A 15,631-nucleotide genomic window follows, 5' to 3' on the forward strand; every position below is an offset into this window, starting at 1 on the left:
TCCTGGTCTCCAATCTATCACAGGGGCACCAGGTAACCTTTCAATCCTGGTATCCAATCTATCACAGGTGCCCCAGGTAGCCTTTCGATCCTTGTCTCCAATCTATCACAGGTGCCACAGGTAGCCTTTCGATCCTTTTCTCCAATTATCACAGGTTCCACAGGTAGCCTTTCGATCCTGGTCTCCAATCTATCACAGGGGCACCAGGTACCCTTTTGATCCTTTGTCTCCAATCTATCACAGGTGCCACAGGTAACCTTTCAATCCTGGTCTCCAATCTATCACAGGTGCCCAAGGTAGCCTTTCGATCCTGGTCTCCAATCTATCGCAGGTGCCCCAGGTAGCCTTTCAATCAGGTCTCCAATCCATCCCAGGTGCCCCAGGTAGCCTTTTCGATCCTGGTCTCCATTCTATCACAGGTGCCCCAGGTAGCCTTTCGATCCTGGTCTCCAATCTGTCACAGGTGCCCAGGTAACCTTTCGATCCTTGTCTCCAATCTGTCACAGGTGCCCCAGGTAGCCTTTCGATCCTTGTCTCCAATCTATCACAGGTGCCACAGATAGCCTTTCGATCCTGGTCTACAATCTATCACAGGGGCCCCGGGTAGCCATTCGACCCTGGTCTCCAATCCATCACAGGGGCACCAGGTAGCCTTTCGATCTTGGTCTCCATTCTGTTACAGGGGCACCAGATAGCCTTTCGATCCCATGGCCTCCACTGCTGAAGTGGAGCACGTGTTTCAATGTGCATGTTTTGGAGAGGATGACTATGTTGCATTCTTCTCCTTCTTGCAGGGTACTCCTGGCTTGAACCATTGCACACATGCACAGGCGCTTCCACCCCCACTGAATGGCAAGGAGCCAACAAGTGGGGAAATGATAAGCTGTGCCCTGAAAGACTGGGTAGGACGTGTCTACAAAATCCATTGGGGCCAAATATTGTCCAGTTGCCTGGGCAATGTGGTCAATTTTCACATGAAAAAGGGATGTGCACAAATGTTGCTGACAGGTATTGCACATTGGTAGAGGTCAGGGAAAGGGCATGACATACTACTTTGAAGTCTACTCTGAGGGGGACAATGGAGTAATTGAAATGGGTTGTGAATAAATAATGAGGTGAATGGACATGCAAACAAAGCAGATCAGACCAGCTTCCAGTTCTTGAAGCTAGAACAGGGAATGAGAGTGGAATGCATGAGAGAAACCAAAGAGCACTCAGATGATGAGATTGCATCCTCTTAAAACCAATATGTCTCTCTAATGCACTGAGAAAGACGTGTTCAGAGAGAGCGAGCCGATTATGAACAATAACAGAACAATAACGAAAGCCATAATAGACATAATAGAAATTCTGCTGGCACTATCTAATCGATCACCAGAAAGTTGTGTTCTACAAACCAGGCATCTGTCAGGCACAACAGTTTCAGGTTGTTATCAATTTTGAATTCATGGATTTCTTGTACATAGAAAACTGCAATTTAGCAGCCCCCACAAGAAGGAGTTAGTCTGCTGGCTCGATTTATTAATGCCAAGTCCGTGTATGCAAGAAATAGTGTCTTGGATTAAACTAGTTAGGTTTCTTTTATGAGCGATCAGTGTCTGGGGTAGCGGAACATGCTGAGACAGTGCATCAGTCTCCATAGAATGATTGACCTTGCAGAATGTCGATACAAATGGGATCCAGACAAAATCAGCCTGACATACTTCCCTTTCCTGGAATGGGCCTCCTTACACAGTCATAAAGAGAGGCAAGCCTCTTAACATCCTATAGGACTTCCAGAGCCAAGCTGCCTCAGGGACAGTAACTGCATATGAATCTCATTTGTCTCTGCTGGGAAAAGGCAAGAATGACAACAGGCTAATATGTTCACCAAAGGACTGTCAAGGACTTCAGTAACTTGGAGGCTTTTTTCATCATTTTAAATATATGGAGAAGCTCTTTCAGAATGTGTGGGTCTTCTATGAATTTAAGAAGAACTATTAATAGGCAGAGAAAAAGATTGCCTCGAGCATGGTTGACTGTACTGACTTCTGATTTATTGTGAGCCAGTTGAACGATTTGCGCTTTGTTTGGGTATTGTTGATTTTTATCTTTATATTGCTTTATGTATTCTGTATGTTGTGCTAAAAGTTGTTTTTTTGTACAATTGTTTGACACAGAAAATAAATAATATGCTGGGAAAAAATAAAAATAATTTCAGAAATGGAATTAGGGATGTGATAGCAACTAGCACATGCTGCTGTATGATATGATATGGCATTTATAACACGCCTATACACAAGTGTTTCAAGGCGCGACGAGGCAAGGGAGGGGACAGAGGGAGGACAAAGACAACGATCTTACTAGGCCTAGTGACATTGACATAGCGCAAGTGCAGAGGAGGGGGGGTGGTGCCAGGGGGAGGAGAGTATGGGCAAGTGCCGGACATGAGATCAAAACAACAAGTAGTGCGGCCAACAGGTGGCAAGTGTGAGTGTCAAAGTGCAGACAACAGATGTCTAATAAGTGAAGGTAAGGGGGCTGTAGGGTTGCAGATACAGACCACAAGGGCAGGGGCTGCCAGGAGGCAGTGCAGGAGTGAAACTGGTGACGAGTGCAGTATCAGACTGGAGATGAGCATGGGAGACGAAGGCAGAAGGCAGAAGCAAAGAGAATGGTTTTGAGGTGCTTCCATAACCAGAGATGCGACCAAAGAAGAATTGAAGGCCATACGACTGATGACCCTGCAGAACAGATATGTCCTTGAGATGATTACTGCGATGGAAAGAGGAGTTGGCGCCACAATTGGGCCATCGTGTTGCACATTCAGACCTTCTCATGATGACGAGAATGAGACCTTGACAGAGGCCATAACACTGCTGACAAACCTGCATAACAAAATGGAAGATGAGACGGAGGACATTGCATATGACAGTTGGTTTGTGTCCATCTTCTCATGGATTCCACAGTGGATGGCGAATATCTTCAGGTTTTATGGAGCTGTATTAGTGTTGGTGGCGTTTGGATTCTGTGTGATCAGGATAATAATTACACAGTGCAAGAAGACAGCGAAGAAGGCAGTAGGAATAAAGATCATGATCGATGTCGAATCAGGGTTTGAACCCAAAGAATTGACTAATTATGATATCAAGAAGTATAGAGGCCAGCATCATAGCACCCGAAGGAAAAAAGTTCCTGTACCCAAAGAATCACAAAAGGTCCGTTGGATGATGGGTATATTGTAACCTTTGAATCCTGGTCTCCAATCTATCACAGGTGCCCCAGGTAGCCTTTCGATCCTGGTCTCCAATCTATCACAGGTTCTCCAGGTAGCCTTTCGATCCTGGTCTCCAATCTATCACAGGGGTACCAGGTAGCCTTTCAATCCTGGTCTCAAATCCATCCCAGGTGCCCCAGGTAGCCTTTTCGATCCTGGTCTCCAATCTATCACAGGTGCCCCAGGTAGCCTTACGATCCTTGTCTCCAATCCATGACAGGTGCCCCAGGTAGCCTTTTCGATCCTTTGTCTCCAATCTATCACAGTTGCCAGAAGTAGCCTTTTGATCCTGGTCTCCAATCTATCACATGGGCCCCAGGTAGCCTTTCAATCCTGGACTCCAATCTATCACATGGGCCGGGGTAGCCTTTCGATCCTGGTCTCCAATCTATCACAGGGGCACCAGGTAGCCTTTCGATCCTGGTCTCCAATCTATCACAGGGGCACCAGGTAACCTTTCAATCCTGGTCTCCAATCTATAAGAGGTGCCCAAGGTAACCTTTCAATCCTGGTCTCCAATCTATCACAGGTACCCCAGGTAGCCTTTCGATCCTTGTCTCCAATCTATCACAGGTGCCACAGGTAGCCTTTCGATCCTTGTCTCTAATCATCACAGGTGCCACAGGTAGCCTTTCGATCCTGGTCTCCAATCTATCACAGGGGCACCAGGTAGCCTTTCGATCCGGGTCTCCAATCTATCGCAGGTGCCCCAGGTAGCCTTTCAATCCTGGTCTCCAATCCATCCCAGGTGCCCCAGGTAGCCTTTCGATCCTGGTCTCCTATCTATCACAGGTGCCCCAGGTAGCCTTTCGATCCTTGTCTCCAATCCATGACAGGTGCCCCAGGTACCCTTTTGATCCTTTGTCTCCAATCTATCACAGTTGCCAGAGGAAGCCTTTCAATCCTGGTCTCCAATCTATCACAGGGACACCAGGTAACCTTTCAATCCTGGTCTCCAATCTATAAGAGGTGCCGAAGGTAACCTTTCAATCCTGGTTTCCAATCTGTCACAGGTGCCCAGGTAGCCTTTCGATCCTTGTCTCCAATCTATCACAGGTGTCACAGGTAGCCTTTCGATCCTTGTCTCCAATCTATCACAGGTGCCACAGGTAACCTTTCAATCCTGGTCTCCAATCTATCACAGGTGCCCCAGGTAGCCTTTCGATCCTGGTCTCCAAACTATCACAGGTTCTCCAGGTAGCCTTTTGATCCTGGTCTCCAATCTATCACAGGGGCACCAGGTAGCCTTTCAATCCTGGTCTCCAATCCATCCCAGGTGCCCCAGGTAGCCTTTTCGATCCTGGCCTCCAATCTATCACAGGTGCCCCAGGTAGCCTTACGATCCTTGTCTCCAATCCATGACCGGTGCCCCAGGTAGCCTTTTCGATCCTTTGTCTCCAATCTATCACAGTTGCCAGAAGTAGCCTTTTGATCCTGGTCTCCAATCTATCACATGGGCCCAGGTAGCTTTTCGATCCTGGTCTCCAATCTATCACATGGGCCCCAGGTAGCCTTTCGATCCTGGTCTCCAATCTATCACAGGGGCACCAGGTAGTCTTTCGATCCTGGTCTCCAATCTATCACAGCTGCCCCAGGTAGCCTTTCGATCCTTGTCTCCAATACATGACAGGTGCCCCAGGTACCCTTCTAATCCTTTGTCTCCAATCTATCACAGTTGCCACAGGTAGCCTTTCGATCCTTGTCTCCAATCATCACAGGTGCCACAGGTAGCCTTTCGACCCTGGTCTCCAATCTATCACAGGGGCACCAGGTAGCCTTTCGATCCTGGTCTCCAATCTATCGCAGGTGCCCCAGGTAGCCTTTCAATCTTGGTCTCCAATCCATCCCAGGTTCCCCAGGTAGCCTTTCGATCCTGGTCTCCTATCTATCACAGGTGCCCCAGGTAGCCTTTCGATCCTTGTCTCCAATCCATGACAGGTGCCCCAGGTACCCTTTTGATCCTTTGTCTCCAATCTATCACAGTTGCCAGAGGTAGCCTTTCAATCCTGGTCTCCAATCTATCTCAGGGGCACCAGGTAACCTTTCAATCCTGGTCTCCAATCTATAAGAGGTGCCGAAGGTAACCTTTCAATCCTGGTCTCCAATCTGTCACAGGTGCCCCAGGTAGCCTTTCGATCCTTGTCGCCAATCTAACACAGGTGCCACAGGTAGCCTTTCGATCCTTGTCTCCAATCTATCACAGGTGCCACAGGTAACCTTTCAATCCTGGTCTCCAATCTATCACAGGTGCCCCAGGTAGCCTTTCGATCCTGGTCTCCAATCTATCACAGGTTCTCCAGGTAGCCTTTGTCTCCAATCTATCAAAGGGGCACCAGGTAGCCTTTCAATTCTGGTCTCCAATCCATCCCAGGTGCCCCAAGGTAGCCTTTTCGATCCTGGTCTCCAATCTATCACAGGTGCCCCAGGTAGCCTTACGATCCTTGTCTCCAATCCATGACAGGTGCCCCAGGTAGCCTTTTCGATCCTTTGCCTCCAATCTATCACAGTTGCCAGAAGCAGCCTTTTGATCCTGGTCTCCAATATATCACATGGGCCCCAGGTAGCCTTTCGATCCTGGTCTCCAGTCTATCACATGGGCCCCAGGTAGCCTTTCGATCCTGGTCTCCAATCTATCACAGGGGCACCAGGTAGCCTTTCGATCCTGGTCTCCAATCTATCACAGCTGCCCCAGGTAGCCTTTCGATCCTTTTCTCCAATCCATGACAGGTGCCCCAGGTACCCTTCTGATCCTTTGTCTCCAATCTATCACAGTTGCCAGAGGTAGCCTTTCGATCCTGGTCTCCAATCTATCACATGGGCCCCAGGCAGATTTTCGATCCTGGTCTCCAATCTATCACATGGGCCCCAGGTAGCCTTTCGATCCTGGTCTCCAATCTATCACAGGGGCACCAGGTAGCCTTTCGATCCTGGTCTCCAATCTATCACAGGGGCACCAGGTAACCTTTGAATCCTGGTATCCAATCTATCACAGGTGCCCCAGGTAGCCTTTCGATCCTTGTCTCCAATCTATCACAGGTGCCACAGGTAGCCTTTCGATCCTGGTCTCCAATCTATCACAGGGGCACCAGGTAACCTTTTGATCCTTTGTCTCCAATCTATCACAGTTGCCAGAGGTAGCCTTTCGATCCTGGTCTCCAATCTATCACAGGGGCACCAGGTAACCTTTCAATCCTGGTCTCCAATCTATCAGAGGTGCCCAAGGTAACCTTTCAATCCTGGTCTCCAATATGTCACAGGTGCCCTAGGTAGCCTTTCGATCCTTGTCTCCAATCTATCACAGGTGCCACATGTAGCCAGCCATTCGATCCTTGATTGCAATCTATCACAGGTGCCCCAGGTAGCCTTTCGATCCTGGTCTCCTATCTATCACAGGTGCCCCAGGTAGCCTTTCGATCCTCGTCTCCAATCCATGACAGGTGCCCCAGGTACCCTTTTGATCCTTTGTCTCCAATCTATCACAGTTGCCAGAGGTAGCCTTTCGATCCTGGTCTCCAATCTATCACAGGGGCACCAGGTAACCTTTCAATCCTGGTCTCCAATCTATCAGAGGTGCCCAAGGTAACCTTTCAATCCTGGTCTCCAATATGTCACAGGTGCCCTAGGTAGCCTTTCGATCCTTGTCTCCAATCTATCACAGGTGCCACATGTAGCCAGCCATTCGATCCTTGTCTGCAATCTATCACAGGTGCCCCAGGTAGCCTTTCGATCCTGGTCTCCAATCTATCACAGGTTCTCCAGGTAGCCTTTCGATCATGGTCTCCAATCTATCACAGGGGCACCAGGTAGCCTTTCAATCCTGGTCTCCAATCCATCCGAGGTGCCCCAGGTAGCCTTTTCGATCCTTGTCTCCAATCCATGACAGGTGCCCCAGGTAGCCTTTTCGATCCTTTGTTTCCAATCTATCACAGTTGCCAGAAGTAGCCTTTTGATCCTGGTCTCCAATCTATCACATGGGCCCCAGGTACCCTTTCGATCCTGGTCTCCAATCTATCACATGGGCCCCAGGTAGCCTTTCGATCCTGGTCTCCAATCTATCACAGGTGCCCTAGGTAGCCTTTCGATCCTTGTCTCCAATCCATGACAGGTGCCCAGGTACCCTTCTGATCCTTTGTCTCCAATCTATCACAGTTGCCAGAGGTAGCCTTTCGATCCTGGTCTCCAATCTATCACATGGGCCCCAGGCAGCTTTTCGATCCTGGTCTCCAATCTATCACATGGGCCCCAGGTAGCCTTTCGATCCTGGTCTCCAATCTATCACAGGGGCACCAGGTAGCCTTTCGATCCTGGTCTCCAATCTATCACAGGGGCACCAGGTAACCTTTCAATCCTGGTATCCAATCTATCACAGGTGCCCCAGGTAGCCTTTCGATCCTTGTCTCCAATCTATCACAGGTGCCACAGGTAGCCTTTCGATCCTTGTCTCCAATTATCACAGGTGCCACAGGTAGCCTTTCAATCCTGGTCTCCAATCTATCACAGGGGCACCAGGTACCCTTTTGATCCTTTGGGCCTCATTACGACCCTGGCGGTAATCCGCCGTCATTACCGCCATGGCGTAATGAACGTTAACGCCGTGGGACGATGGCGTAAAGTGCGCCATATTAGGACCCATCGCGCACGAGCATTACGCCATGGCGGTAATGTAAACAGCGCCATGGCGGTAATGCCCCCAAAACGGCACCTACCGGCATCGTATGCGGCGCAAGGTGCACCACCGCCACCGCCGTACATAGCGGTGACCGTAGTTAGCGGTCACCGCAATTAGCGGTGACCGTAGATAAGCGGAACCGGAAGTAGCGTCACCGCGGCGGAACGGGAAAGAGCACGGCGGCCATCTTTAAAAACACAATCCATTGCCATCCTCCGAAACCACTGGACATCCGAGCCTGAGACCCCGCCAATACCGGCTTCAACCTTCTACCTGCAGGAAGATGCCTAAAGTTTTGAAAAAAGCCTGTGACCGCCAGCGGCAAGACCGCTTCTCCAGAGAGGAGCTTACCATTCTAGCGGAGACCCTCCAGGAGAACGCTGCAGTGGTATTCTCCAACCAACTGACAAGACCGGCCATATCCAAGAAGAAGGCCATATGGGCACTGGTAGCTCAGCGGGTCAGTGCCGTGGGAACAACACCCCGCAATGTCAAACAGTGCCGCAAGCGGTGGGACGATCTCCGGCTCAGAGTCAGGAGCATACTATCAGCCAACATGAACCTGGCAATGGCAACTGGGGGAGGATCGGAGTCCCCTATAAAATTGCAGCCATGGGAGGAAATCTGTGCCTCCACAATCGGAATGCAGAGCATTGAAGGAGTAGGAGGAATGGAGAGAGGAGCCCCGACATCGGGCGATGCAGGTAGGTGGCTCAAATCAAGGCATGCAAATCTCACCTAAGTCCATTCATGTGAAGTACAATGTTGGCCCATAGTGTGAATGCAACACATCAGCAGGAGACTGCCCACAGATACATCCGATCTGCACCCTGTACACATGCAGCACGCACACCCTAACTGCAGGCACCCACATACCTCCATGCTACTTCCACACAAAAGGGAGACAACTTTTTTCCCCTGCATGAAATGTGCCACATGTACTAACTGATGAGATGCCAGTCGCCACAATGCCCGGCCAATGTCCGCAGACCCATCAATAACACTCTCCCTCCTCTGTCCCACCACAGGCTCAAATTCCGACCTTGAGGAAGAGGACACCACAGCCTCCACACCCACCAAGAGGGCCAGGCCAACTGTGCCAACGCCACAACCCTCCACCTCTGTCGTCCCGAGGAAAACACCACAGCAGGCAAAATCCATGCAAGGGAAACAGGACAGGGCACAGACAGCCACCCCAGCAGGCAGTACAGCAGCAGCAGCAGCAGCAGACATCACACCAATCATGCCCACAGAAGCCACAGCCTCTGCTGCAAGCAGCACAATTGGGGAGACTGCTGCCATTGCTGCCTCCTCCGATAGCGAAGCAGGGATCTTTGAGGAGAGTGATGTCAGAAGCCCCACAGGCCACCCTCATTCCCCCTACCTGTCCCTAAGCAGCCCGCATGCGGATGCCACACAGGGTCAGCCAGAGGATGACGATTGGCCAGCCACTCCATCCCCGCTGCAGGGGCAGATCAGCCCAATGGGAATACCACTGCCATTAGCCATGGGCCAGAATTCCAACCATTCTCTGGAGGCGATTGCCACCCGGCAGCAGCAACTTTCCTCGCTGCTCGAAGAACATGTTGCTGAATGTGGGGGGTCAAGTGCAGCAATGGAGAAATGTGCTGAGACTGTGAAGGCAGCTATAGAGTCGTCCACAAAGGACATCTGCGCGGAACTAGCTGCTGTGCGGCACGCCATCACTGACCTTGTGCAGACAATACGGGCCATGTGTCCAAATGAGCAGGCAGGATCCTCCTCGGTTGCCAGCTCGACACCGAGCAGCCCCATCCGCCGATCGGGGAGGAACCTCCGCAGCACAGGCAGGGGTGCCCCGGGGGCCAGTGGAGGGGGCTGCCAATAGTGGCCGGACAGTGTAGGAATCCTACTACTGACACTGCTGCACAGACCAACTCACACCTTTGTTGGGATTCCAGGGGGGGGGGGAGGGTGGAGGGGGGAGTGGGTGTGTTGGGGTGTGCAGGGGGGTGGCGGGGTGGTGTGTTGGGGAGTTAAGGGGAGAGTTTGGGGGGGTGTGTGTGCAGGGGGGAGGTGGGAGGTGGGAGGGGGTGTGTTGGGGTGTGCAGGGGGGAGGTGGGAGGTGGGAGGGGGTGTGACACGACAGTTCATAGTTCAAATACACTTTTTTCGTTTCAAAAAAGGAAATGTGTGGACATTTTCATTGCGTATGTGTGCTTTATTGGTGTCCAGTCCTCAGTGTGCATGCCCCAGAGTCACACAGTGCCCCAAGTGCAGTCTCCATGCGATGAACACCAGCCGTGTGTGCTAGAAGCAGTGGTTGATGATACTTTGGCGCATGGCACGCCCCTCCTGTGCATCGCCTCCTCCATGTGGTGGCGCCCCTTCTGCACCCTCCTCATCCTCATCCTCATCGTCAGGTGGTTGCAGTTCTGCGTCAGGGGGCAGGGGCACATTCCGTCTGACGCACATATTGTGCAGCATGACACATGCCATGACGATCTTTGCCACCTTCTCATGGCCATACAGGAGTGCCCCACCAGACCTGCTGAGGCTTCGGAACCGTGCCTTCAGGAGGCCGAATGTCTGCTCTATGACCACACGAGTACGTGTATGTGCACGGTTGTAGTCCTCCTCGTGCTGGTTCTGCGGGTTCCGGACTGGCGTGAGGAGCCACCTCTTCAGGGGGTAGGCTGCATCACCTGTATGTAGGCGAGAATGTATGTGTCAGTCATGTTGTCTGATCAGGAACATGATGTCCCACCATGGCTGGCATGGAACTGTTACCTTGGCTCACTTCTACATGCACTAATTGATTCACACTATGCAACCAGTATATGCTCATTGCTGCCATGGCCTGTTTTGCATGCCATCACCCTATGTATGCAGAGGGGTTTTGTGCATTGTGAGTGGCCTTCCTCTGTATCCGTTCTCTGTGTTACTCACAGCCAGGTGGAGTATGCATCATCCCCCCCCCCCTTTCAGCCAGGTGGAGTATGCATCATCCCCCCCCCCCCCTTTCAGCCAGGTGGAGTATGCACTGGTACGTCATTCCCATGCCCACTTCCATGACATCGCACTCACCGAGTAGCCAGGATCTTGGTCCTGCATGTCGCTCCATGTAGCGTGGTATTGTGGAGTTCCTCAGGACCATGGAATCATGGGTTGATCCAGGGAATCGGGCACAACAATGTGTGATGATCTTGTTGGAGTCACAGACCATTTGCACGTTGACAGAGTGGAACTGTTTCCGGTTGCGGTACGGTACCTCCATGGCACGTGGAACCACCAATTCCACATGGGTGCAGTCGATGGCACCAATGCAACCGGGTATGCTGGCTAGTGCATGGAAACCCACTTTGGTGTTTGCAATCTCCTGGGCAGTCCGTGGTAATGAGATGTGGTCGTCTGTGTGCTTGAGGAGGGCATCGAGCACTTGGATGAGTGTTCGTGAGAATAATGGTTGTGAAATGCCATGCAGGTGCCCCACTGTGTGCTGGTAGGTGCCTGTGGCCAGGAAGTGGAGTACAGCCACTACCTTCAGTAGGGGGGGGATGGCGGTTGGACTTTCTATCATGCTGACGATGTCGTTGTGTGTCATGTCTACGATGGCGGTGATGGTGTCCCTGTCCAAACGGTACAGGGTGTGGATCTGCTCAGCAGTGAGGTTGTTTGGATTGGCTCTGATGCGTGGGATTGGGGGCTGCCTGCGTGGTGGCACTGGCTGTGCTGGTGGGGCTTGCTGGGCCTGCCTTGCCCTCCTTCTCCTCCTGCGTCTCCTCTGTGCTGCCTGTTGTTGTTGTTGTTGCTGTTGCTGTTGTAGTAGCACATGCATTGCTATCAGGTCCTCCAGCCCCAACATTGCTAGTCGTATTGGCATCATTGTGGAGTGTGACTGGGTGTGGGTAGGGGTGGGGTGTGCTCTTTTTATACTCCCCTGAGTCTGTATTGCCTTCACCTGTGCTGTTTCTGTGCACCTGTGGCAGCTGCATTCACTTGAATTGGCCCTTTACGGTTGGTTCGCGATGGCGTTATTTGCACCATGGCGGTAAGGTACTTAGCGGCCTCATTGATGGCGTTAGGTGCATGTCCGCTTGGGTCGGCATTTGCGTGCCTTTCCGCCATGGCGCTAAGTACGGTGTGGGCGGTCGCGTGCGCGCACCCTTAGCGCAGTTTGCGGCAGCGTTAACTACGATGCCGCTATTGGCATCGTAGTTAACGGTCACGGGTCATGATCGGACCTGGCGGAAAACGATGGCGGTAAGCATTTACCGCCATCGTTTTTCGCTTAGCGCCAGGGTCGTAATGAGGCCCTTTGTCTCCAATCTATCACAGTTGCCAGAGGTAGCCTTTTGATCCTTGTCTCCATTCTATCACAGGTGCCACAGGTAGCCTTTCGATCCTTGTCTCCAATTATCGCAGGTGCCACAGGTAGCCTTTCGATCCTGGTCTCCAATCTATCACAGGTGCCCCAGGTACCCTTTTGATCCTTTGTCTCCAATCTATCACAGTTGCCAGAGGTAGCCTTTCGATCCTGGTCTCCAATCTGTCACAGGTGCCCAGGTAACCTTTCGATCCTTGTCTCCAATCTGTCACAGGTGCCCCAGGTAGCCTTTCGATCCTTGTCTCCAATCTATCACAGGTGCCACAGGTAGCCTTTCAATCCTTGTCTCCAATCTATCACAGGTGCCACAGGTAACCTTTCAATCCTGGTCTCCAATCTATCACAGGTGCCCGAGGTAGCCTTTCGATCCTGGTCTCCAATCTGTCACAGGTTCTCCAGGTATCCTTTCGATCCTGGTCTCCAATCTATCACAGGTGCTCCAAGTAGCCTTTCGATCCTGATGTCCAATCTATCCCAGGTGCTCCAGGTAGCCTTTTGATCCTGGTCTCCAATTTATCGTAGGTGCCCCAGGTAGCCTTTCAATCCTGGTCTCCAATCCATGACAGGTGCCCCAGGTACCCTTCTGATCCTTTGTCTCCAATCTATCACAGTTGCCACAGGTAACCTTTCAATCCTGGTCTCCAATCTATCACAGGTGCTCCAAGTAGCCTTTCGATCCTGATGTCCAAACTATCCCAGGTGCTCCAGGTTCCTTTCGATCCTGGTCTCCAATTTATCGCAGGTGCCCCAGGTAGCCTTTCAATCCTGGTCTCCAATTCATCCCAGGGGCCCCAGGTAGCCTTTCGATCCTGGTCTCCTATCTATCACAGGTGCCCCAGGTAGCCTTTCGATCCTCGTCTCCAATCCATGACAGGTGCCCCAGGTACCCTTTTGATCCTTTGTCTCCAATCTATCACAGTTGCCAGAGGTAGCCTTTCGATCCTGGTCTCCAATCTATCACAGGGACACCAGGTAACCTTTCAATCCTGGTCTCCAATCTATCAGAGGTGCCCAAGGTAACCTTTCAATCCTGGTCTCCAATCTGTCACAGGTGCCCTAGGTAGCCTTTCGATCCTTGTCTCCAATCTATCACAGGTGCCACAGGTAGCCAGCCATTCGATCCTTGTCTCCAATCTATCACAAGTGCCCCAGGTAGCCCTTCGATCCTGGTCTCCAATCTATCACAGGTTCTCCAGGTAGCCTTTCGATCATGGTCTCCAATCTATCACAGGGGAACCAGGTAGCATTTCAATCCTGGTCTCCAATCCATCCCAGGTGCCCCAGGTAGCCTTTTCGATACTGGTCTCCAATCTATCAGAGGTGCCCCAGGTAGCCTTTTCGATCCTTTGTTTCCAATCTATCACAGTTGCCAGAAGTAGCCTTTTGATCCTGGTCTCCAATCTATCACATGGGCCCCAGGTAGCCTTTCGATCCTGGTCTCCAATCTATCACATGGGCCCCAGGTAGCCTTTCGATCCTGGTCTCCAATCTATCACAGGTGCCCTAGGTAGCCTTTCGATCCTTGTCTCCAATCCATGACAGGTGCCCCAGGTACCCTTCTGATCCTTTGTCTCCAATCTATCACAGTTGCCAGAGGTAGCCTTTCGATCCTGGTCTCCAATCTATCACATGGGCCCCAGGCAGCTTTTCGATCCTGGTCTCCAATCTATCACATGGGCCCCAGGTAGCCTTTCGATCCTGGTCTCCAATCTATCACAGGGGCACCAGGTAGCCTTTCGATCCTAGTCTCCAATCTATCACAGGGGCACCAGGTAACCTTTCAATCCTGGTATCCAATCTATCACAGGTGCCCCAGGTAGCCTTTCGATCCTTGTCTCCAATCTATCACAGGTGCCACAGGTAGCCTTTCGATCCTTGTCTCCAATTATCACAGGTGCCACAGGTAGCCTTTCGATCCTGGTCTCCAATCTATCACAGGGGCACCAGTTACCCTTTTGATCCTTTGTCTCTAATCTATCACAGTTGCCAGAGGTAGCCTTTCGATCCTTGTCTCCAATCTATCACAGGTGCCACAGGTAGCCTTTCGATCCTTGTCTCCAATTATCACAGGTGCCACAGGTAGCCTTTCGATCCTGGTCTCCAATCTATCACAGGTGCCCCAGGTACCCTTTTGATCCTTTGTCTCCAATCTATCACAGTTGCCAGAGGTAGCCTTTCGATCCTGGTCTCCAATCTGTCACAGGTGCCCAGGTAACCTTTCGATCCTTGTCTCCAATCTGTCACAGGTGCCCCAGGTAGCCTTTCGATCCTTGTCTCCAATCTATCACAGGTGCCACAGGTAGCCTTTCGATCCTTGTCTCCAATCTATCACAGGTGCCACAGGTAACCTTTCAATCCTGGTCTCCAATCTATCACAGGTGCCCCAGGTAGCCTTTCGATCCTGGTCTCCAATCTGTCACAGGTTCTCCAGGTAGCCTTTCGATCCTGGTCTCCAATCTATCACAGGTGCTACAAGTAGCCTTTCGATCCTGATGTCCAATCTATCCCAGGTGCTCCAGGTAGCCTTTCGATCCTGGTCTCCAATTTATCACAGGTGCCCCAGGTAGCCTTTCAATCCTGGTCTCCAATCCATGACAGGTGCCCCAGGTACCCTTCTGATCCTTTGTCTCCAATCTATCACAGTTGCCACATGTAACCTTTCAATCCTGGTCTCCAATCTATCACAGGTGCTCCAAGTAGCCTTTCGATCCTGATGTCCAATCTATCCCAGGTGCTCCAGGTTCCTTTCGATCCTGGTCTCCAATTTATCGCAGGTGCCCCAGATAGCCTTTCAATCCTGGTCTCCAATTCATCCCAGGGGCCCCAGGTAGCCTTTCGATCCTGGTCTCCTATCTATCACAGGTGCCCCAGGTAGCCTTTCGATCCTCGTCTCCAATCCATGACAGGTGCCCCAGGTACCCTTTTGATCCTTTGTCTCCAATCTATCACAGTTGCCAGAGGTAGCCTTTCGATCCTGGTCTCCAATCTATCACAGGGGCACCAGGTAACCTTTCAATCCTGGTCTCCAATCTATCAGAGGTGCCCAAGGTAACCTTTCAATCCTGGTCTCCAATCTGTCACAGGTGCCCTAGGTAGCCTTTCGATCCTTGTCTCCAATCTATCACAGGTACCACAGGTAGCCAGCCATTCGATCCTTGTCTCCAATCTATCCCAGGTGCTCCAGGTAGCCTTTCGATCCTGGTCTCCAATTTATCGCAGGTGCCCCAGGTAGCCTTTCAATCCTTGTCTCCAATCCATCCCAGGTGCTCCAGGTAGCCTTTTCGATCCTGGTCTCCAATCTATCACAGGTGCCCCAGATAGCCTTACGATCCTTGTCTCC

The 15,631-nt window shown here is 51.4% G+C and overlaps 1 protein-coding gene across 1 annotated transcript in view; it reads left to right on the forward strand.

Moving 5' to 3' along the window:
* Nucleotides 1-7,951: 7,951 nt before the first annotated feature.
* The window catches only part of LOC138561353 (myb-related transcription factor, partner of profilin-like), a 94,791-nt gene continuing 87,111 nt past the window's right edge, over nt 7,952-15,631 (forward strand). The window contains exons 1-2 of the mRNA XM_069642760.1: nt 7,952-8,629; nt 8,954-9,609. Coding sequence (XP_069498861.1) covers nt 8,209-8,629; nt 8,954-9,609 — 1,077 coding nt within the window. The 5' untranslated portion in view covers nt 7,952-8,208. The remainder of the gene's footprint in view (nt 8,630-8,953; nt 9,610-15,631) is intronic.

Source organism: Ambystoma mexicanum, chromosome 1q, assembly GCF_040938575.1.
Source record: "Ambystoma mexicanum isolate Mex_15411 chromosome 1q, UKY_AmexF1_1, whole genome shotgun sequence".
NCBI classification, from domain to species: domain Eukaryota; kingdom Metazoa; phylum Chordata; class Amphibia; order Caudata; family Ambystomatidae; genus Ambystoma; species Ambystoma mexicanum.